This window comes from Arctopsyche grandis, chromosome 3 (assembly GCF_051622035.1).
Source record: "Arctopsyche grandis isolate Sample6627 chromosome 3, ASM5162203v2, whole genome shotgun sequence".
Classification (NCBI taxonomy): domain Eukaryota; kingdom Metazoa; phylum Arthropoda; class Insecta; order Trichoptera; family Hydropsychidae; genus Arctopsyche; species Arctopsyche grandis.
In genome coordinates, this window is record NC_135357.1 from 6,079,760 (window position 1) to 6,106,000 (window position 26,241).

The following is a 26,241-nucleotide window of genomic DNA, read 5'->3' on the forward strand; positions in this document are numbered from 1 at the left end:
ATACGATATGCACGTGTACGTGTGATAATTTTTACCACCGATCTGTGGAAATCTTGAAATGAAAGCTTATTTATATTTGTTTTTTCTTTATATTTGTTATAAATAATAGTACAATACTTAATGAGTAATTAATTGGGCAGTACATTATAATTATTTCTACAAAACACAGCATTATCAAATTCAACATTCATCACCACTGGGATTATTTAATATTGTGAGTAAAAAAAAAAAACACTTCGTATTTTACTTTTTTGACTAATTTCGTTATTTTTGCAAATTACTATTGAATGTAATACGTATGAATATACATAATTAATTATATAAGCATATTTACTACATAAAGCTTCATCAGAGTTCTGATTACACATATAATATATATATTTATGTATATATTGACAAAATTCTACAAGTAGATACAAAAGAGCCTTATAAATAATATGAGCCAATTATAATAATAATAAAAAAAAACACTATACCTAGCGACAGAATCGGTTTTAATTTTGTCTCAAGCAAAATAAAACTTAAGCGTTATTGTGGCAAGTGATTTTAAATGACTAATATAATGCTAATTGGTACATAGATTGATTATATTTATGAAAGTTCATCACACAGCACATATTCAATGGAGAAAAAATAAATTGGAAAGTAAATCAATGGTCCCAAATCAATGCATTTATTTTTACGCATAAAATTCCTCATAAATACATATACAAAGATTACAAAAGTCAAAAGTATAACTACGTTTTGGAAAAAGATATGTTGGATAATAATAATAAGATTGGAATTTTTTAATCACATTTTGAAACACTTCATTCACTGGCTATATTTGCTAAGCACACATAGACACGTATTATAGAAAATATGTCACATTTAAAGATTATCATTATTATATTGGAATAAATACTGAGTTTTGGAATGACAATGTTAAATATTACACCGTATCATAATACATATTTTGGAACACAGTACAGTCATCTTAATAATTGACGGCGAAACAGAACTAATACAACGTTACACTATCGAATTCATTGAATTGAACATTCGTTACGAATATACATAAGAGTAAGTTAGACACAACAGTTTAAGTACCAATTTCATATGATAAATAGACACGCAAGAAAAGAAGTAAGTATTATATAGTAAATATGATTCAACGCTTCTCAAATACTGATTTTGGTTTCATACTGTATAATATATTTGAATCAGTTCAAAAAACGAGAGCAGCGCTGTTTTCGCAGATTACTTATTCATCTTCATTTAACAGCAGACCATCAAATTTTACAAAACTAGCAAATAATACAGTATATATATATTTTAAGTATGTATATTAAAGACTACTGTAATCAAATATATGTATGTAAATGTAAAGGCGACGATCTAAATGTGCCCTTTTTCCTGGCACTACACATTTGTATAAAGCATGTAAAAATCACAAAATAATATATATATGTATATAAGTAAAATATTATATATATTCATTTCACAGACACTACTAAAAATACAATTAAATCATACTGTAGTTTAAAAATACGGCCGAACCCGTTTTAAAATGCATCGAAAAATTCATAAATACAAAAATAAGGCAAATCGGATCTTCATCGTGTTGGTACAATACGATAAATTAAATTAAATAGAAACAAAAAAAAAAAAAAACCATCCCGGACGAACGTCTCGACGGTTAATTTCAACCTCGTTTCGAATTTTTCGACTTTCGGTATTGCATTTTACAATTTTGTTTTAGACGACTAGTTTTCATCGATTTCAGAATAGAAGATCGCCGGCACCTCGGTGTGTTTCATGACTCCAATTGTGCGAATCGCCGTCTCTCAACGGTTTGAGATAGTCGTCTTCGCGTGCCTCCGATGACTGTTTGCAAGTGGAGTTTGTGCCGTTTCCAACATCTGAAAAATGTCAAAATTGAAAATTTCAGGCATTCATTTAGCAAGTCATAATTATTATATATATATACATGTAGGGTTGGAATTGAACGAAAGGCTGATGTATGGGCTATATAGCTGAGAAAGAGTATGTTACGACTGATTGTGAGAAGGGGATAAAAAGGGGCAGAGATATAACGGTTAGTCGCAGTTGAACCTGTGCTCCGCGCGGTTGGTCGCTAAACCTCCGCACGTATCGTCTTAATAAACAACGTGACTGAAAACGCACGTGTTTGATCTTCATCTCAACCGCCACATCCCAACCGTGGTCCTGAACAGCGTCATCTGTCAGGATTCTCTACCATATACATATAAAAACGGACGCGATGTGGGTATGTGCCGGACCGTGGAGACACAGCCAATCAGAGTCGAGCGGTTGAGGAGATGTGTGGAAGTGGGGGGGGGGGGGGGGGTGTGGAGCGACATGTGACGTCAGGCCGAGCGACGACAGGCATGTACGAAGTCAGGCCGAGTGACGGGTGCCACATACACATCCACAAAGTGACACACACACACATTCATTCATCATTTCGAATGGGTTGGATCGGTGAGCGTGTAATGCGCGCACTCAACTTTCTACGATTAAAGGTCTGTTCATACCTATCCAGCAAGAGTCGGCAGCAGCAGGAATCCTGCAAGTACGGACAGTAGTCTTTGGTCTATTATGTATATACTAGTGGTTTTACCCGGCTTCGCTCGGTATTTGTAATATAAACCGCTTAAACATGGCTAGTCTAATAGTAAACATTTTATTAAATTAATTTGAATAGTTTTATTTTATTTAAATAGTCATTTTTTTAATATTAAATTTAACGTCACAGATTCTACCACCCAAGCCTTAGATAGTTACATACAAAGTCTCTTTCGAAATTATATATGCGCGAATACATACATACATGTATGTTTACTTGAGGTGTGCGTGTATCGCACGGCACATTTCAGGTATTATTTCCTAACGCATGCGCGCTTTATGTGTTCATGCGTTGTTGTTTAATTTGTACTTGGTTATGTACAGTGTGAATTTTTTTTATTAGAACAGTGATGTGCGGTTGTTTTTGTGCGATATTCATGAACAACCGTCACGTTCTCCGACGAAAGGGTCTCTTAGACTGTATTCGTTGCGGGGGTGGTGGCCTCATGTGGAGGGCTTTAAGGGTCAAATTCTTTGACCTTTAAAGCGGACTTAGAAATATGCGCGAATGGAGTATGAATACGTCTATATAGAATGTAACAAAGAATACTGTCCGTACCTTAATATGTGCGGATAGGTATGAAAATACCTTAATAATAAATTACCTTACATTATATTTGTATATAACATATAACTTTATATTAATTCGTGTATCATTTCCTTTACGAATCAATCAGCCAATATGTACGAATCTAGAAATAAAAAGAAGCTAATCAAAGGCAATCTATAATGTTTTGTATAGTATTGGAACGTGGGAGTGTGAAAAAGTATGTCCAGACCTAATGGAATTCGTGCGTAGACAATAGACAACCCGGATCATGCTAAAAGGATACGTACGTATCCAGACAATGGACCGGGCTAATAGATCGCATAGGCTGTGTAGTGTAACTTGCCCTTTAAAAGGATATACACACGGTAGATCAGATATCCTAGAGTGAGCGGCAGTTCCGTGCAGACCTCCTGAATCGTTGAATAAATGTTGCGAAGCGATTTTGGTTTTCATTTAGATCCTGAACCCAACAGTATATTACCAAAGATGTGTGAATTATTTTTGTAAGAGGCAATTTTCAATATATTTAATCACATATATTTTGATATTCTAAAATTTTATCACAGACTATTATCTATATGGTATTTATTTTGATATAGATTGTATGTGACATTTTTGGAATGATAGTTAAGATAACCAGTAGCATAGACCAGTGGTTAGCGTGTAATGATTTCAACTGAGTGGTCTCGGGTTCAATCCATGGCCCGGCGCCGCTGGTTACACCTTGTTTCACACAATCGTTCTGATCAAAGTTTTCGAGTTTATCTGATTTCATTGTAACGTTTCCAAGAAATTAGCAACCTTGTTCTATTTCTCGCAAAATTCGTGATTTATAAAATGTTGCGAAAACGTTTGTCAAATTTATCCATACATGTCTTTATAATGCTCTATAAATTGTTTATTGATGTTTTTAATTAATTGGTCAGGAAAGCGCAGTGGGGTTTAGCTGTTTGGCCTTCTTGGTTTATATACATATTATATATGTATAAAAAAATATATAAAGAATATATCACATTGTTATAAAAATAGAATCCGAGTCAGAGTCGCCCAAATTTTAACGACTATAATTCGGATTCGAATCAAAAAGCCATGACCCTACAACTTTATAAAGCAATTATTTTAATGTGAATTTTATTTTCAATATGCAAATCCAAATCTAACACAATAATAATTGAAATTAAAAAGTGCAATCACACTATAGTTACTCACTGACTATATATGTATACATAAGTTACAGTCCAAGTGTACATTCCGGTTCGTTCATGAACATACTAGTTTGTTTATATACGAACTATTGTTTTTAGTAAGTGCTATAGTCAAAAGCTATCTTCAAAAAGGCTCTGTCTAAAAAATAAACTTTAAGCTGTCAAAACCTCTGAGATGTCAAAACGCCAAGTATGTATCCCATGGAAACCACATTACAACGTTGCTATGATTCCCTAATTTAATTTAATGTTTTAAATATTGCAACCCAGGGTAAGAATACACACACACAGAGAGTGAGACAAACGATTGAGAATACTTGAACTTATAGTTTTTGCATGACCAAACTAGTTCGTTTGTTCTTTTGGGTACATTATAACTGGCCAGATTAGTGTGTGTATGAACAAACGAAATAAACACTTGGACTGTAACATATACATACATACATGACGAAAAAAAAAATACAATCAGGAAACATTACACTGACCGTACGTACCATAATACTGTCTAAGTTCTGACACAATCATTATCAATAGTACCTGGAATTGCATAAAATTCTGTAGAATACTTTCGTTACGGAATCAAATATGTACTTTAAGGATATCTCACCTCCGTTAGTAGCAGCCGAAGATGACAACTCTTCTGATTCCACCTTTTGACCGTTCGTAGTCGGCCCATTGCCACTCCTCGTCACACCCAATTGATAAGTCTCGGCTTGCAGAAGTACTTTCGAAGGTGTGTATGTTGATAACGATCCACCTATCGCTAATGGGAAATACAAAATGGTATACAGACAAAGCGAACTAGCTCTATTCAAACAAACTACTTATAATGAGAATATGATAAGGGGTTCCAATCATGCATATATGCAGTGCTGTCATTCAAAGTTTTTCCACAAGTCTTCGGAAAAACTCGATTCAAAATTTAAAATTGCCAAAAGCCCATTAATGTGATTATGAATAAACATTCACTTGACAGAAGAGTATTCTATCGATCATCATTCGTAAAAGAAAATCAGGTTGCTATGGATATTTAGATATTATTATAATATAACATTAACTGCATGGTTTTAGTTAAGTATATATTGTAACCCAATGTTACATAAATTGGATGACACCACTGAATACACATATATTATAGCACTCATACTAAGGATTCTGAATCAAGCGAATACATAGCGTTCGATAGGGAGAGCGTTATGTAAAATTTAACATTTTTCTTGTAAGCCACTGAAATGGGATCAAATACAACAAAAGAGTGATTGTAATGAAATGAATATGAAGATTTTAATATATTTTATATTATATTTTATGATTATACCTAGAGGGGATACCGTCGGCGTGGTGTAGTCTTCAATGAGGGATGCTTCCGATGGATATTCGAAGGTTTGCGTCAACGAGTCGTCAAATTGGATCTTCAATTGCTGAAATGCAAACAGAAATGATTCATTAATCGATGTGTATTTGATATATAAAGGTTTTGAAGCAATTTTCAATTACGTCTTATTTTATTTTATTGGTTTCAATACACAACATATTGCAATTTGAAGACATAAAGTTACATAGGTAACGATCCGGTATACAATATTTGTTGTTTGAACTGTGCACATCTGTTATTCGACACGTGCTATGTTAGAAATTTACTTAAGATAACATTAATTAGAAATAGAAATCCTCGGATAATGTCTGTTATCGTTTTTTTTTTTATGTTTGTATAAAGGTTTAAAGTTAAGTAATTAAAATGTGAGATTAGTTTTTAAATTCCGCACTGATAGTGTCATCGATTTATATATAAATAAAATAGAGATAATTCGTAGTCTCGTTGAAATTGAAAGTGTTTGGCGACGATGATTTGTATCGGCCGAACTCAATTGACCTGTTCTCATTGTTTGACGAGCCCTCGATGAAAATGGGGGGTCCTTTTTGATTTGTTAATGCAACTGTTTCGACAATGTGGCACGTATGTTGGATATCAGCGGTTGTAAACCTTCTGATGTATAGTTATTTTGAGCTGAATAAGTATGAATTATAAATTAATATTTTTCTTTGGAAAAGTAGATGGAAGCTTCTTTGGTTTTTCTTACATTTCTTCTATTGAATGGAAAATTGAATTTTACATATAAAGAAGTATACACATATATACACTAAATAAGTCTTTATTATTCTATTTTTTAATTCTGTAATTATTCTATGTATTATAAATAATAATAGTGATTATTGATAGCAATATCTTCTTGTAGCAAATTTAATAAAGAATTGATCATTTACATAGTTAAAAAGATCACGATTCGATTTCGGATAGAGTGGAAATTTTTATTCGAGTTTTTAAATTTATAAATATTGCTAAAGTTAGTACTCGGCGCGAAGCGTGCGCGCAGTCAGACGTTTTTAGCGTACATCTACAAACTATGAGCACGATTTTTCGTGCACCGAGACTACTAGTTAAATATTAAAACCCTGGTACATTACAGAGTAAATTTTGTGCTCTGTATGATGATCCAGTTTACATTTAGTGATTGTATTACCGGAAATTATTTTATTTCGATTTAAGTACATATCATCATCGTCTACAGTCGCTCACCATCCACTGCTGGATGAAGACCTCTCTAACACGCTTTCACTCGTCTCTGTTTTGCACAACTCTCATCCATCTCACCTCACACATTTTCCTAATTTCGTCTACCTATTTTCCCTGCGGTCTTCCTTTTACCATTTTGCATTCTCTTGGGTACCATTCAAGCACTTATTTTGTCCACCTTTCGTCCATTATTTTAGCCACGTGGCCCGCCCATAGCGATTTCAATATCTTTACTCTATCCACTATGTCCACTACGCTTGTCATACTCCTCACCCACGTATTCTGCTTCCCGTCTTTCCTCGTTATGCCAAGCATACAGCGTTCCACACTTCTTTGAGTGGATTGGAATTTGTGTAGTATCTTGCCGTTCAATGTCCAAGTTTCACATTCATACGTCATCACTGGCAAAACGCAATGATCGAAGATCTTTTTCTTCAGACAGAGTGGCATTTTTGATTTAAAAACAGCATTCATTCGGTTCGGTGATTACTAGTCAAATGTGAACCGGTCACAGGACAACCGGTCGCTCTAGATCGGTCACACGTGATTACCCGTCACACTTAAACTGGTCATGAGAAAACTGGTCACACCCTAAAATTGGTCAACCAGTTTTCTCGTGACCGATTTTAGGGTGTGACCAGTTTTAGTGTGACGAGTGATCACGTGTGACCGATCTAGAGCGACCGGTTGTCCTGTGACTAGTAGTCCGTTTACCCATTCATTCATCCAAATGCACTCACCTTAATTTCATACGTCTCTTTATTTTTTATCAAATACATAATAAAGTCATATTATTGTTGTTTTTTGGATTAGGTAGTCTGGAATTTGTTTATTTTCAGTATTAAATATCCAAAATGACTAAAATTTTGAACCGAATGAGAGGATGCAAGGCAGTTAACTCATCACATTTTTTTTTTTTTGCTATATGTAGGTCTTGAAGTTTTATATAGTGGTAATATATGTAGTAATACGTTTTAAGGAGTAGCGAGCCTTCTGTCAGTTTGACAGTTTTCTTGCAGTACCACTGATGCATTCGTAAGAATGGCTACACTGATGCATGCTTAAGAGTGGCAGCACAGACCAACCATGTCGTAATAAATGCGATCAGCCGGTTGTTTCGATTATGAAGACATTATTCACCTGAAATTTATTTTTAATTATCTACAGTTCAATCTAGGTTAACATTTTCAGGAAAAGGAACCACATACAGTTGTCTAATCCACGTAATTTTATTTAAGATTTGAACCTTGTTTTCAAATACAGTTAATTAATCTTCTTGCATCATACCAAATGATCCACAAACGTGACCATACCAATTGTTTACATCATACTAGAATTGAAATGAAACGCACGTGCCATCGTTTGACGACATCTGAGCCTAATTAATGTAGCCACACGCGGATCCGTGATGACCCATCATCGTGTATGACCGAATGACAAAACGTGACCGAGAGGTGTCATCGTACTCACTCCGATCATGAGAATTTGCACGCAATTTAAAGTACACATGCAGTACATACGGATCTTGAGAAGGATATGAGAAAGGAAACATTAATAATAATAATAAAAAAAACACACATATGTATAATGATTTAACGTCATCGTTGCACCAGATGATAGTCAATATATTGAAATTTGTCGAAAGTATGCATCATCATGCAAATATTGAAAAGTTTCACGCGGTGAAATTAATTAAGTGAATTTAGAAATGTTAAAGCATATGAAAGCTGATTTAATATATAATATAATATGGATATTAATGGTTTGTGTACTAAAAAAAAAATATAATACATGTAAAATGTCAGCCCGTTTGTTTTCACTCACTAAAAACAATACATGTGTGTGGTCACGGTTGAAATCATTATCGTGTAATCATTTACGCCAGTCATTTCACGGGTTCAGACGGTGTCATCAGCTCGTGGCTACTTGCTACGGCAAATATAACAGTTTTTTCTCAAAAAAGTACACACAAAAGTCTAGCACAAACATGTGAACGATTATGAAGCGATGTAAGAGAGCATCTGAACGGGTCTTGCGTACTAAAAAAGTGGTATTAAAATATTAAATAATGAAATAAAACAACATAATGAACAAGTGTACAGTTAAATCGGTGTAACTATCGAATGTAATAAATGGAGGTGCTAAAATGGTTGAAAGGGTTTTAAAAACGCTATTAATTCACAAATGTTATTTTTTATGAAAACAGTTACATGATGGAATTTGAGTGTCTCTAATTATGTATAAATTAGTAATTAAAATTGTTGAAATTTTTGAGATGCGCTGTCACAAAACCGAGGGAACAAAATCGCTTGAACGAAGCCGCGCAAACCAAAATAGCGCGGGGACAAAATCGCGCAACGCATATATGTATGTACGTATAAACAAATACATATAAGCAAGAAAATAAATACAAAAACAAGTAATATAAATGTTAAAAACAGGTCTAATGTATAAGAAAAATCCGATATAACACAGTAATGACAAAATAAGGATCGTTTATTTAATTTGGCAGTGTACTTTTGAAGTTATTTTCACTTTATTGAAACTGAAATACTAAGAATAGACATATTAAATATAATTACATGTCCTAAATTTAAAATAATATCGAAGGATCAGCACAAATCGAAGTTTTTATATATGCGTTACGCAATTTTGTAGCCACGCTATTTTGTTTTGCGCGGTTTCGTCTAAGCGATTTTGTCCCGCGCGGTTTTGTCGGGACACCATTTTATTACATTTACAACCATCTCCACTCGTCTCTGTTTTGCACAACTCTCATCCATTCTCCTAATTTCGTCTACCCATCTTCCCTACCGCCTTTCTTTTACTCTTTTGCATTCTCTCAGGTACCATTAGAGCCCATTGAAATTTTCCCATCCCACTTTTCCCATCATATCATACGTCTCATCCAAGTATTTACAGAACTGAAGTTTCTTGTAGGATTGGTGAGATATGTATATTTTATTTTATCCAATAAATCATGCACACTCGTCTTACAGATCGCTTCAATGCCATGAATGTACTATACAGATCAAGAAATATCAATTATAAATATTATGTATTTTACATTAAACACGACATTTATGATCAAATATTGTACAGAAACATTGTAAGCAGTATACAAGGCATCTATAGAGAAATTTGCAGCATTTATACAAATGAACGAAAAATCGAGATGCTGAATAATTTGAATTTTGCGAGGGAGATAGGACATGGATGCCAATTTTTAGGAACCGTTTCAATGAAAATCAGATAAATTGGCAAACTTTGATGGGAAATGATCGAACTAGAGTCACATATCCAAGGATTGACCAGCAGCAACCAGTGGGAATCAAACTAGCGACCACTTTGTTCGAAAGCAGTATATGCTAAACACGAGTCCATGCTGGTTAGAAATATACAGAAATGCATGGGATGTCTAATCTATTGAAAGGTCCCAACAAGTTAATCAAAAGAGGAAATATGCTCAGTGGTCAGAAGGATTTGGGACAAAGTCTTTTAAAAACTCTTTAGAATAGGAAAAGCAAAATGTGGCTCTGGGACTTTGAGATGAGTATATAATATATAAGAATAAAGAGATGGATCAAAATATATCTAGTGTATGTATATTTGTATAGCAGTAAATAGTGTCAGTACGACTCAAATTTACTGGCACAGTTTCCAAATTGGACAAGGATGACCATCGTAAGGAGTAAGCAGGTGCTGGTTTCCTTTCACGAAGTCCGAATCCGACGAAACTCAAAACGAACGCAATCGGAACGAACAGCACCCGATCAAGCATAAAATCACGCAACAACGATCCATAGATTAGAAAGCGGATAGAAGTTGACAAGAAGTCAACGTCATCGAGAAGAACAATAACAAACAACAACGTAAACAGAGGAAGAAGAATATTATATATTCAGTATAAAAATCATCAACGCGAGCCAAGGCTGCTGGAAAGTAACCCGACTCCAGAGCTGTGGTTTCGGTTCCAAGATCACGTTGTAGATGCACATTCATGTGGTCTGATCTGGTCTGGTCCGGTCAATTGACACTAATTGCACCAATCTACGACACAGTTGAGCTATTTAAAATATGCACGCACGCAGCGAGAATGTGGCGTTTCCTGTTCTGTAGTTTTGGAATATCCATACTGGTAGCGTTTGGAATGTTTCAGATTAGATTCAGATAGTGCACGCTCAGATTTGATGGGAAAAATGGGTTCGCACGCTCGGTATGCGAAATCGTTTCAATGTCGACGATTGCTCAAACCTTGGCGACCTTAACCGTTAGAGATTGTCTCGAGATGTTGGGAATTTCATAGGCACAGCGATTCTTTCGTGGTTTTGAGGTATTTGGGTCAAAATTCAACAATGCTAGGACGAAATTTGATTATTCTGGCGATTCGTTTCTAAGTATGAATGACGATTGTCGTTTTAATAATGTAACTTAATACATCGGTGACTGTATATTTTTGTATGGGCACATGGTCAAGCGTTATCGTACGATTGTGATTGCTCAGTGCAAAAGTCATCGATTGTGAAGATAGCGAAGCTGACTCAAATTCGTGCGATTATTACACTGATAAAACAATCCTGGTCATAACAATCATCTCACTTAATGATGGGTTGAATCTGACTACAACCTGAACGATTTTAGTAAGTTTGACTTTTCGACTAAATTGTTAGTAATATAAATAATAGCGATTTTCAAAATAAACAAATAAAAGGTATTAAAAAAAATTACCCAATGTTACGCAATTTATTGAATAATTAATAATTAAATAGATATAAATAAAAAGTAAGTAGATTTATAATATGTGTATGAAATTCATACACAAATAAATTAATGACAAAAATAAGTAAAAAATGAGACGGAGGAAGCAATCGGTTTTGGCCACCAGACATCGAAATACGTGCAAATCAACGATTTTATTTATGATTTAAATTTATTTCAATAAAATTGGAGACCCTAGTTGACACATACCATAATATTAAAGAAAATAATAAAAAGAGTCGGAGTCGGTTTATTTTTTTACGATTTTGACTCCGATTCTACAGCCCTGGTGTAATATATATATAAAAAAAATCGAAAGTTTATCGTAGCAACATGTGAAAATTTTTGTAGTACTGTGAAGTGCAGCCGAACTCATCAAAAAGTGGACGTGAACGTGGACTCCAGCGGTGAAAGGCGTGACTTGATGTCATTATGAATTCGTAGGATCTTATTATTTAGACAAGTTTCTCCTACATTTTTTTAAAATATAGGAATCTTATGTCAATACAAGCATAAAATTTCACCGAAAACACTGAGTGATTTCGGTGAGGTTTGCGAAGGAACGCAACGGTTCAGATTCGGCGTACCGATTTGGAGTACGTCTAGCGTCTTTTGCATGCGCAAAACTATCTAAAAACCTATATACCTACTAATTTGCTGTTTAGAAGTATTAAAAATATAAACTTGGAGCACGTCATGTAAGTTTGTACGTATGCATGTATGATAAAACAACATTCCTTCAGTTTGGAATGGTACAAGAGCAATCAGCATTAGAGCCAGCGACAGTAAATGTTATTCATTGTAATCAAACACAAGAATCGACGACTACTAAAAGCCCAACGTTTACTTTCCAACTTGAGATTGAACAGTTCCATGCAATGACTGGCACCAGATCCATACTTGGCTACGGGCACTATTGAAAAACAGATAGTGGGTAGAAAACTTGGACCAGACACGAAATACATACATAAATACGAAATCCACAACAAAACGACAACTCAGGACCGAGGATTAAAAACTCAAAAGGAATCCACATTTAGCTCGAGCGTCCTGCCCGAGACACCTACGACATCTTGGGTCACCGTTTTATTTTAGCAATGTCCTTTCAGCCGCGGCCATGAGTCACGCTCGCGAACTTTTAGCAGCGAAAATAAAAGAAACAACACCGGAAGTGAGCACGAATCCCAAGATGTGCTATCATTATCCAATTTTGGCGGCAGGTTGCTGATGCTGGCCACCGTTTAGACGCGCCTCCGTTGGACCGTTAGCGTTTTCGAAACGATAGATACCGTTAAAAGTCAATATTCGCATTGCGAGGTACATACTTTTTATTGCAGATCACGGTTTCACAGCTCGACGACAGAAAAATTAAATCCATATATAAAATATTTCAAATTTACCATTTGCTATGCTCGTCGTGGAAAAGGTTCTTTCAAGTGAGATTTGGGTGTTTTATGCAAATAAATTGCCGATAGCACTCGGGATTGTAGAAATTCCCGGAATTTTAATAGCACCGCTGGAAATTTTCCCGCGACCGTAAATTCCACAGTGGGGAAACAGTGAGAGGAATTCTAAAAGCGGATTTGTACCTTTTGATTAATAACTTGAATAGGCTGTGTTAAAATGATAAAAAAAAACAACGAATATTTTGTATGTCAATTGAAAAATTTGCGAATTTATACATTTGATTCGGTTTACTTTTTATATTACACTAGTGTTTTTGCCCGGCTTCGCTCGGTGTTAGTAATATAAACCGCTTACACATGGCCAATCTTATAGTAAACATTTTATTAAATTTATTTGATTAGTTTTTTTTATTAAATTGAACGTCACGGATTTTACGAACCAAACAAACACACATACAAAGTCTCTTTCGAAATTGTATATTTAGATAATATATGCAGGCCTGACGAGAAGGAGGGGGCAGCCGATGCTAACAAACGAGGCCCGGGTCATGTTTTATAATATTTAAATTATGGCTTATCTTATGCCAAAAACTTATAATTAAAAAGTACGAAAAAAAATGTACTATCGCGATCCAATGCAAAGCTCATACTTTGGAATGTTTTCGGTGATATTATTGTATTCGACAGTGATTTTCGTATTTGAAGAAATGTAAAAGACACTGGTCAATTAACAGTAGCAATTGCATGAAGACACGCCTATCACATGAAGTCTAGATAGACGTGCCGTGCCGCACTTTTGAGTGTGACAGAAGATAGCCGTTACATAATAGGAGAGACAATATAAATTGGCCACTCAGATTTTAAGCCCTACTACTACCGATTAGTAAAGAACAAGTTATTCTCATTAACTTGAAAAATCTACGTGGCCAAAAACTATAGACCTGCCATTTAGAATTTGAACATGTGGAAGTCCTTCGCGCGATCTAAAATGGAATAACCACTATTGATAGCTTCATTCAACCTAACGAATGTGTATATACATATGTATATTTATATAAGATTTTGAAATCGGTACGATAAGGAATGCAACAGGATCCGTGTCGGTTGCGAACAAAAGCGAACGTGATCAAACTGCAGACATTTCACCAAGCGGTTGCTAAATTAGGAAGAAACAATTAGTATAACTAGAGACCAACGAGACAATTATGTATGTTATTAGGATTGTGAAACATTGTCCGACAAACTGGAATTGGGCAACTTCAAAATTGGCAGTTGACCGACAAAACTTATACGGACAAGTGTATAGCGGCCACGAACTGAAATGTCGATGGATTCACGACGACGAACATAATAAATAATAATAATCACAAAAAAATTATAATGATCCGTTGCGATATGGAGAGATAAATCATGAGAACGTCCCAATTTCGAGATTGGATTTACACGTGCGGGTGATTTGGAGATCGGGTTTGTAGATTTGAGGCGACTTGCAGTAATCGTGAAACGTGTTTAAAGGAATGTGTACGTTTGTATGCAAAATAAGTTTAAGAAGTGAAAATCTCACATATGTATAATAATAAAAAAAAATAGTTCAATCGATATAAGATATATAATAATATACATATATTATAAAACGTATGGTAAAAGGATATCATATACATATGTATGTATGTTTGAACACTTGTTTCATAAGAATTTAATTTTAGTTGTTTTATTATACCTACATATATATATATATATATATATATATATAATATAAAATGCAATAAAAAAATGCGGGAGGCGAAATTCTTTAATGTTAAAAGGCAATCAAATTTTTAATTCTTTTGTTATGACTACAGTTCGGCGTGACCCCGCGCACCATTTTTCATTTTTATGGTGAACCTTTTTTTTTGGTCTATAGCTTTGTAGTTTGCCCTCTTTCCTGGAAAATAGCCCCAAAACTCCCATTTATTTTCCAAAAAGCACGTTCCCGCGCTGATCTCTGTTTATTACTAGAGGTAGGATAGTCACAGTGCTATCCATTGTTCCATTGTTGTAAATCCTTTGTAAAAAAGGTTCGGCAAACCTTTAACAATGTATTTACAACCTTTGACCAATACGCGGCACCTTCTGGGTCCGGTGACTAGTTATTACTAAGGGGCGGCTAGTCGTAGTTATTTTTGCAAATAACAATTGATCATTCTATTAGTGTTCAAAGCAAGAGCACAAAAAAAGATGTTTTTTCTAAGAAACAATAGTGACCTGTTTTTTCACAAAACCAACTAGTCGCTCTGGTTAAAAAATTAGACGCATTAAATGATATATAAATAAAACGTCAAAATACAATAATGAAATATTGTTTATAAAAAAAATACTATTTCCGGTTTACGAATTTTGACCAAAACTTTATCAACTCTAAGTTGGTATATAAAAAAAAAATCAGCTTGATACGTACAGGGTGTGGAAAAAATCGTTTTCATATTTTACATACTTTATATTAATGTAAAAAAAAATCAGTCTGATTTGGTTAGCCGTTTGAGAAATAATTGAATCTAAAAACTTTAAAAAAAGAGGACACCTATGAGGGGAGGTACCATTTCCGGCCAACTTAAAAATTAGTTTAACTTAGTATCGGTTACTGATACGGCTACTGATACTAAGTTTCAGTTCGATAGGACGAACGGTGTTAAAAAAATCCACAAAATACACAGACACACACACTTTTTATATAACAAATACCGAGCGAAGCCGGGTAAAACCACTAGTGAACAATAAAAATGATTCAATGAATCCGGTCTTGCAGAGTAAAATGAGACGATATGTACAAATCACAATTTGAAATCTTCCGCTCAAACGAAACAACGCACCGAACTTTAGTAACTATCCAATCTACGAGTAAGATAGATAGATATATACATATTTACATACATACATGTATGTACATATTTTCGAACGAGTGATCTCTGCACTTGTTTGCGTCGTGATTTTGAAACCGTACAACGACAATGTGACATTATTATCAACGCGTCAAAGCAAATGATTCGGATACGAAACGGCAGAAAGTCGAGCACACATATTATGCATTATTATGTGTGGGTCGTTGATGCAACGCATCTGTCTAATTGAGTACAATTCCTGTGCCGTTGATTGCGGACGTCCGGCACAGATGTCATCGTCATCGGGACATTGGTGGCATTCGAAACAGTGGATCAAGCTCCGATTCGATTATGAATTTAAGCCAAACACCGTCACGGGAGCACGTATCGGAGATGGAATGTGTGACAAATTCTAAAGTGTGCTTCTTAAGGGGGTCCTGGTTTTGAATACAAATCTTCGAATTCAATGGAATCGGGTTCTGAGACATGACCTAGCATTCAAATTGATAATACGGCTGGCATTTGGCATCTGAGGGTGTCCTTGTCTAATTTGATGGATCGTGTCATTGCACCTATGATTGATCGTAGTAAAAGTAGGCTTCGTATGCGATGAATTAGCATTTACGCTAGTTTTGTCGGATGTGATATATAAAATTCAGGTGAGCGTGAAAAAAGAAGTTTACGATGCATAGGAAGTGATCTAAATTGTGTTTACATTGTATTATATTATTACAGTGAAACAAATTAAACGATAAACAAAAGAAAGGAGGTATGAACCAAATCACTTCCGGTAATATTTATGCATGATATTGAGATATGTAACATTTAATATACATATATGTAATTGAGAGAAATTTTTCTTTTTTTATTACGGTATACTATGACGACTTTTCAATCACATATTATAAATATTGTAGCGTAGAGATTAGGTGATTGGTGCTCGTCGACCATTGGTTTACTGATCACTTGATCTCGCGTTCGCGCCAAAAATGCCTCAGCGTATAAGTGAGCCGTATACAACAACCAATAAGGTCTCGCGACCCATTGACCATTAAAGTACCCGATGATTATAAATATTAGGCGGCTTTGGGCCGTGCTTCATTCGGAGCAGGCAAGCCGACGGATCAAGACTAATAAACTATCTCTAAAACCACTAATACGTCTTTCACTCCGATCTCAGAAACCCTTCTACACGTCCACGATACAATATTTATTTACCAGTAGACTGATACAAACAATCTGCAATGATTATTTGCTGTTCAGATTACCGAAGAAGAAGTTCTTTTTCTTGCCAAAATCCAAACGATATTGGATATAAAGCGGGACATCAGACATTAATTATCTGCAGGTACAAAATAGCTGAGTAATGCAGCATCTTATCCAAACCGAATCTTGTATAAAGAAACTACAGATGGGTACATGCAGTATCCTACCTACCAGTACTGACTCCATAAGTCAAACGCAGTTATGGCTAAATTTGCTTCCGTCTAAATTCTTTTGAGCATCTTAAAACTACCAAATGCACGAGTAATCAAAATTGAAGCATAATTAAGTTTGATATCTTAGTCATACTTCTCAAGCTACACATCCTCATAGATTCTTTCATAGCTTAGAATAGAACCACCATAGAAAAAAATTAAATAGTAAATATTGACGACTAATAGGTCAGATGGAATTAAAATTTTGAAGTTTACTTAACATCTGAGAAGTATAGAGATACACATGTATGTTTACAATAAGATTAAAATAATCAAATGCAATAAAACAAATGGATGAAAAATAGACAAAAGAAGTGTTTGAATGATATCTAAGAAAATTGAAAAAAAAAAAACAAAACAAGGAACATTTTGTTTGGACAGACTTGTGTTTACGTCTGTTATTACATACACCAGCAGTCACATAAAACGGAACGCATGTGAATTTTACGACTTCGAGGCCATTAAAGGATTATCCCTTTATGTGTAGGGTTTTTAACGACCAAATATTCTAAATATGATTGTTTTCTAAGATTTGAGTTCAGTTTAGTGTGGGTTTTCGAGGAGAAAGCATCAAATTCAAATTTTAACACGTCAACATGAAAAAACGAGCTGAGTTATCATTGCAGAAGAGTGTAAAAATCGCGACATTGGTGAGTTCAGGATTTTCCTTTCGGTCAATTTTCAAGAAAATGGGATGTTCTATATCGACTGTTTCGAGAATACTGAAAAAAAAAAGAGAATCTGGAAGTTTTGATCGTAAGAAGGGGACCGGACTGAAAAGATGCACATCGGAGAGGCAAGACCGTGTAATAACCAGATTATCTTTACAGCAGCAATTCAAAACTGCTGTAGAAATAAGAACAGATGTATCTTCACAATTTTCCATGGAAATCAGCGACTCAACAGTAAGAAGGCGACTCAGAAAAGCTGGACTGTACGGTCGGAAAGCTGCAAAAACAACCACTACTAACCAAGAGAATGAAAAACAATCGATTGGAATGGGCGAAAGCACATGAAAATTGGAGTCAGATTGGCAACGAGTGATACTTTCCGACGAATCAAAGTTTTACCTCTATAGTCCTGATGGTTTTCCGTATGTCCGAAGGAAAGTTGGCGATAGGTATAATGAAAATTGTACCCTTAAAACTGTTAAGCATCCTCCAAGTCAAATGGTCTGGGGATGCTTTTCGTACCATAACATTGGACAATTGGAGTTTCTACAAGGTGCCATCGATGCCATCGATGGATATTTTTTTCCATCGATGCCATTCGATGGAAAAAAATATTAAAAAATTTTAGAAGCAAGCTTTGTCCCATCGATGGAAAACCACCTTTCATATTCCGATGATATAATTTTTCAAGATGACTCTGCCCCTTGTCCTCGAGCTAAATTGGTGTGTATTCATTTTATTTGATAGCATTGAATATAAATTATAAAATTTCAATCAAAAAACTGAATTTTTTTTTTTACTTTTTTTTAGGTTCGGGATTATTTACAAGAAATGGGTGTAAAGACACTACCATGGCCTGGAAATAGTCCCGATTTAAATCCAATCGAAAATTTATGGATGTGTATCAAGTACAGGATATGGAAGAACAATGTTACTACTCTTAAATCGTTGAAAGAAATAATAGAAAATATATGGTACGAAGACCTCCCAATCGAAAATTTAAAAACTTTAGTAGATTCTCTGCCAAACCGAATACAAGAAGTTATAAAATCGAAAGGAGCCGCTACAAAATATTAATTTCTTTTTTATAAGTTGTAAATAATAATATGTGACTGCAATAAAATTAAAAATGTATATGTATAGTACTATTTTCATTTCAAATTTCATTTAACCGTGAAGTCAACGCACGGTCGTAAAATCTGCCCTCCATTCAATTTCTCCCCAACTCATTTTTATCACCTTTTTTTTTCACGTTTGGTGTTACACGAATGCACTATGGTACAACCTATCATTTAAATGACTTTCGGTTTTGGTTTTATATAAGATTACCGAAATTTCACGCAAAAACATGTTTCGCTTAAGCGTTCCGTTTTATGTGACTGCTGCTGTACGTTCTTCTACCATTCATTCTAATGCTCAATGAGGCGAATTGCTCACGAACGTTTAATGAGACACCCGAAGTTGGTCCCCAGTGACATACCTAAACACGCAAAGGTGGTCCTCAGAGACAGACACACATATACACTGAAGGTGCTTTTCATAGACACATCTATGAAGACACTGGTAAGGAGCGGACCTCTTGACGTGCAGCTCGAATCACCGAGGAAGCATAGGGCCGTCGGCAGTTCACCTCAGTGAGCAAATCAGGAAAGTTATAAATTCATTAAAATAAATTATATACAAATAGATAAGAAAGGCATTTAAATCAACTCGACACAGTCTCCAACATGGTCCTTCGAACTGCAAATCCAAACATGGTCCTTCGAAGTTAACTACAAACCCAAACAGTGTGGATGAATGAAAATGTTGAAGACGACTACTACTCAAGGGCGCAGACGCATTGAATAGTACGGCACGGATTGCCTGGGTACACAGACTCCAGCTGCTCATGTCATTGTTAATTCCGCGCCCCAAAAGTTTCTCAATCATAAGCCGATCACTCTGTCTGTGATTGCAAAACTTCAGATTTGCTAATCATCAAGTGCACGGCCAATTTGCAATTTCAAGGGATAAATGCGTGTTTCAATTGTGCATTGTACTGGGTCGAAGCCGGATGAGCTCCAGCGGCAGAAAGTGACAGGCGTGCTGCCAGTGAAAATGCACACAGAATGCAGGAAACTGCAAGTGTGAAAGAATGCAATGAGCCAACAATGGAAGTTTCACGGCTCGGCGACTATGTCCGCGCACACCAAGCATTTTCCAAGAAGTAATAATCGATTGATGTGTTCTCGGTTGGCTGTGACGCCTCGTTAACCCTAGGGGGGTCGAAGCACAGCTAAGCCGCCCATCGAATTAAATTGCCGTTCAGATTTGACGTCACCGGGTAATTTTGTTATTGAACGGTACGGTTAGCGTTTGTACTTAGCCCGATGCTTTGACCCAGATGTTTGCGAATTTTGCTGAAATAGCTAGCCGTACTTGGGTAGGTAATCCTGTTTGGATACTGTGGAATAATTTATAAAAGTTAAGTAAGGATTAGTATTGACATTGCCACTACAAAACAATTATGGAACCATAATATATGTAGCTATGACATGAACTTGCACATAGGGTAGGAGTATCTGAGATTATAAGAAGGAAGTAAAGGACAGATTAAGTATTCAGTTTTGGCGATAGAAATTTTAATTGTAGTAAAGCAACAGCTCACACAAAAACTTGATGTAGCATTTGACGAAGCTGTTTGAAACATGACCCAGAAGTTCATATCAAAGTTGACTTCTAAAAAACTGTCAGAACCAAGTTTTATCTTAAATAAACGTAAAAGAAAGATGAAGTAATGCTCTTAATATGATATACATAGATACATGTATGATTGCCTATCTGACAGATCTATAATTGAAGATAATGAAGAATAGATACGATTTGTATATAATTAACTTTTTCAAGATAGAAAGAATTGACGTGTAGGAAGAATATTCGTCTTAAGAAGGCGTACTTGAAGTTTTGCTTCTTTATTATATTTTGATATCTTTTCAGTGGTAGTGCTAAATATACATATATCTCCGGTGGTCTCCAGTTGCAAATTTTTTATACACACTCAATAAATAAATTGCCAAATTTTGACAGGAAATTGCATGTTTTGATTTAAATAGCACCCAGATTAATCCAACTACAATTTTGCAATCTAAATACATAAGAAATTTGAAATAAACCTACTGACATTTTAGTTCATAAACCGTATACTGCATATGCAGAATTTACAATACTGTGTATATGTTAGTTGAAGTATATCTTCTAGTTGTGGTATATTTTGACTAGTTGGAATATATTCCGTCTAATCCACGAAAGTTGATTCATATGGCGAATTACATTCCAACTGGTCAAAATATATTACAACTGAAAATACAGTTCAATTATAAGTTGGTATCAGGTTAGATGGAGAGGCAAGGTTTTCGTCAAAACGTCACTCGATTAGTAAATTGAGTTGGAAAACACATTCTTAGAGTTATCATAATACCATACTCATTGCCTTTATTCGTAATACCTAGCAAATATTAACGCATTATTGAATTATAAAGCATTCGTAAAAACATCAGAGCTGTAAAAACTTAAATATTATATTACAACTGGCGCATTGTTGAAAGTGTATTTGCACCTGTAGAGTATAATTTACTAGTTGAATTGTATTCGAATATTAATGACCTAAAACGCCAGTTGGAATATATTACAACTGAAAATAAACTTTGATTGTAACATTTGTATGTGTATACTAGTAATTCAAACAGAAATTTAGTAGTTTGTTTACATACAAAACAACTCGTTGACAACTAGAGGGATCATGCTTAGCAATTTCTAAAGTAGTACGTCGATATTCCAAGGTTTCGATTTGAAAAAGAGCAGAATTACAGGGCAATGATTTGCACGAAGATCATATCTCAGAAGTCAAATTATAGCACGCGAAGGAAAATTGGGTCGCACTTTCTTCTCGATTAGCTGAAAGTGATCTAGAATCAGAGATAAACACACCGGCTTCGATTATTATTAGCATTTATTATTCGAAGGGCATTTAAGAATTTTCCGATAGGCCACAACTTTTGAACGAGAAAATGGTTACTTATTGCGTTACGTACGAGTACACACTTCAATGAGAATAGAAACTGCGAGTTGGCATTTTGAAATGGAAAATCGAACATATCCAGTGGAAGTATAACGGAACTGAAAATTTCTATAGAAATAGAAGTAAATCTGCTGTTCTCGAGTGGACCATGTATTGGCACGACCTTCATTCAACTCTATAGAAAACTTTTACCAACTCGCCTACGTTGAAACGAGTTTTACAAACATAAATAACTTTTACTTTTTTTCCTTCTTAGACATGTTAACGTATGTTGAATATTAAATGAAAAGTTCAAAGAAAAGGAGAGTTTTCCGCATGGGTTAAATTTTAGCATTGATGAAGATTGCTCACCTTAGATCTGGAATTCGGTTTGTGGATGTTGCTACGTCCGTTGATGACGATATTATCGTTTTCGAAGTTTACATTACAAGGTGAGGGTGGTCCAGCCGCCCAAATAGCCCAGTCTCCGTCAGCATCATCGTCCTGTCCATCGGTACAACTTTCCCCGTCGAGTCCACTCAATGAGATGCTTTCCGAAGCCTGAAAGTAAACATACAAAAATTTAATTAAAACATAAAAAATGTACGCATTTTCATGCAAATATAATCTACTATGCATATGTATGTATGTCGAGAATGGAGTGGGAAAATGTCATGTGATATCTTGGTGATTTTCGCAAAAGGTCAGATGACGTTTCGACATTTTACAACGAGAATGTATCATGCGAAAGTGATATTTTGAAATTATGATAATACATTATCGAATTAGGAAGCGTTTAAATTTAATAGCAGATAAGTGTTTTTTTTTGTCTTTCTTATGTAAATTTTGTCCAATATCTGCGGTGTACAGCATCAGTCAATGAACTCGAATTACTAATTTCCACTTTCAATTCATAACTTTTTTTTAAATAATGTAAATTTTGTCAAAAATTTATTTGCGGTATACAGTTTGGGTCAACGAATTCGCATCATCAAGTTGCACTTTCTATTTATCTATAGTTTTTTTTTAATATAATTTAAATTTTGTCTATAATTTATCTGCGGTGTACAGAATCGATTCAGAAATTTGCATCACTAAATATCTGTCAATTTAAATTTATATATATATTTTAAAAGCGTTTATTTTTAAATTCATCTCGATATATGTACAGTAGCAGTCAACGACGTCAAGTTGTACTTTCAAATAATTTAATAATATATGCAATATTTAAATATTGTGCATATCAATGATTTAAAAATCAATTGAATTAATTTGATTACAATAAATTTGTTTTACGTTTCAATGGATTCATGAAACTTTCATTGGTTCAACCACGTCATGCTTTACATTCATTATTAATTATGTAAACAAGAGTAAACTGCCACTTCCGGTTGACGGATGCTCACCAAATTTTATATATGACTTGGTAAGTTTAAGCTTCTATGTAGATATGAAATTTCAGTCCAATAAACCAAAAGGTTTCTGGGAATAATATAAAAAAAACCTCGATTCTTTAAAGTAAAAGTACTACTTCCGGTTGAGGTAAAAATATTTACAAAATATTAAGGTAGAACATTTAGAATTTCTATAACATGTAAAAAAATTTCATTCTGATCTGTTTACACCTATAAGGGGAGATCAGTATAAGAATCAGAGTATCTTAGTATCAGAAACTGATACTAAGTTTTAGTTCGATAATACAAACGGTGTTCAAAATATACACAGACACAATCACACATTTTTTTTTAGATCATGAAATCAGTGATAAGTGATCGATTCCGAGTCAAAATCTCGAGTTCGAATTTTCGCATGATCACAAAACTTCATCTATTGTTACTACGTACATAAGTAAAGTAAAAATAAATATGAGTGTAGAGCTTATATGATCATTTTTTGGAGATTACACAAGAAAATAATACATAAAAATTTAATTGAATTCGACAAAAAATAAAAAAAGCAATGCCGCAAATTCAAGGTCCACTACTAAGTGTCTATTTAAAATAAAATTCATGAGTGCCTATTGGTTTTTTTTATTATTAATATATATGTATATACATATATTTTTTGTAAGACTGAAGGCCTGAGAATTTTGCGAAATTTCTCTCGTCGCTCGTCTATCAATTCTATCTTAGTGTGAAATTCTACAATTAGACAATGCCTGTTCGAGGAATTCAAACCACGTTCCGATGCTCGAGAAAAACGGTCCACGTCGCATAACAATAATAGCACAAAAATAATGATAATCATAATAATGGACCCAGACGTTAGCATTATATCTATTATATACATATATGTATCGTTGAATTTTCATTGTTTAAATTTACCCAAAACGAACGCGACGGACACCAATTCAACAGTCTGTGATAACAATGTCAAAGCATATGAACAAAAGTGTCACAAGGAGGCAGGAAAATTTCCGCCTTCACGGAAAATTATACGAACACAATTTGGAAAATTGTCGCAGCGAAATAATGCGGAATGGAGAAAGCGTCCAAATCGCGTTGAACTGTTGAAAATTGACCACTGTCAAAATATTTAATTTCAGAAATGAATTATTTATCTATTGTGTTTCGCATATTAATTTTCGATATCGTGATGATAAATATACATACATACGCATGGAAACGCATATACGTATGTATACGCATGGAAATCGGTAATGTTATATTATTATATAAATATATGTAAATAAGTGAAATTTTCAGTGTTGATTGTGATAGCATGCGCTTTGCGTGAATTCTTACGATGCACATATAGATAGTAATGTTTATAGGGAAGTATAACGTAATAAATTATATTAATTATTAAAAATTATTAATTGGATTTTTTTTGGCTATCATTGAATATATAATTCTGATTTTTACTAACATAAAAGCGTGTAGCGATCGGATTAACTATAAAAATAGCAATGATTGATGTTTTCAATGTTGATAATGTAGATCCAGCATTAGCATAATATATAATATATTATACTAGTGTTGTACCCGATGAAATATCATCGCATAGTTTTTGGCACATTATGTTATTAAATAAAAAAAAAATTAAAAGAAATGTGTCGGTCCTGTGTTCGATACGCAAGCGGTCTAAATTTTTTCAAATACCTTTTAAATATATTTAATTAGCGCCGTATATTAGCCCAGAGGAAACATTGGTAGCAAACAGTATTCGTACGTTTTGTTTGCATTGTTTTAGTTGTGACGTACATACGTATGTATGTCGAATCGAAACGATTGTTATAGTACGGCAAGCGTTATCTCACACATACATATACAGCAACACAGAATAGCGATATTATATAAATGATATAATATAATTTAAAAACACCGACAAAATTTCCCAAAAGCGGATTTATGTAAACGTAAATTTGCACCTAACCGCAAAACCTTCACACTTTTTCATCATTATCATTGAAATATCAAAGCGCAAAATATGTACTAGTCTATTTTAAATTATGTTCTTAAATACAAAGTTGAGTAACTATTGTGTTATATGTATGTATATTTCGAAACTGTATTATAAAATTATATTTCAATTCATAGCTGTTTGCAGTAGGGAGAAAAATAATTTATTGCAATTGGTCAGCTAAGATGTCTCGACCAATACGTATCGCGTGTTTTAAGGTTCTTAAATTTTTCACCAATAGGATTTTTAGATTTGTGTTTTTCCCATTGCAAAGTCCACTGAAATGAGAGCCCACAAATGTGTAGCTACAATTTTTGCATTTATTTTATTAAAAAAAACAAGGCTATAAGATATCATCTCTACTACCATTAAGACAATAGTAGTTTATAACTGCATTGCGAACCATATTAGGTATCGATATAATCAATACGTAATTCAAGACATGATCATCATTCACATGTGCACAATGGGACAGCTTGAATGCAACTTGAATAAATTTCGGGACAGACCGAGTGAAAATGGCACTGCGAATGGAGAAAGTAGATGTTTCCACGGCCATTGTACGAAACGGACAAAAGTAAATAAAATTAATTTGCCATTTTCCCAATTTCGCGACACTAATACGTACCGGCGTTTTGAGAGAAATGTGAGCATTTTTGTTGCAATAAAATTAG

At 34.4% G+C, this 26,241-nt stretch overlaps 2 protein-coding genes across 4 annotated transcripts in view; one reads left to right on the forward strand and one right to left on the reverse strand.

The window, feature by feature from the left end:
- The window catches only part of LOC143909790 (uncharacterized), a 743,449-nt gene that overhangs the window by 647,821 nt on the left and 69,387 nt on the right, over positions 1-26,241 (forward strand). The window lies entirely within an intron of this gene.
- Positions 99-26,241, reverse strand: part of bif (protein phosphatase 1-binding protein bifocal) — a 63,890-nt gene continuing 37,747 nt past the window's right edge. For both annotated transcript variants that reach the window (XM_077427979.1, XM_077427977.1), the window contains 4 exons: positions 22,538-22,726; positions 5,702-5,804; positions 4,991-5,146; positions 99-1,901 (listed from right to left, as the gene is read on the reverse strand). In XM_077427979.1, coding sequence (XP_077284105.1) covers positions 1,762-1,901; positions 4,991-5,146; positions 5,702-5,804; positions 22,538-22,726 — 588 coding nt within the window. In that variant the 3' untranslated portion in view covers positions 99-1,761. The remainder of the gene's footprint in view (positions 1,902-4,990; positions 5,147-5,701; positions 5,805-22,537; positions 22,727-26,241) is intronic.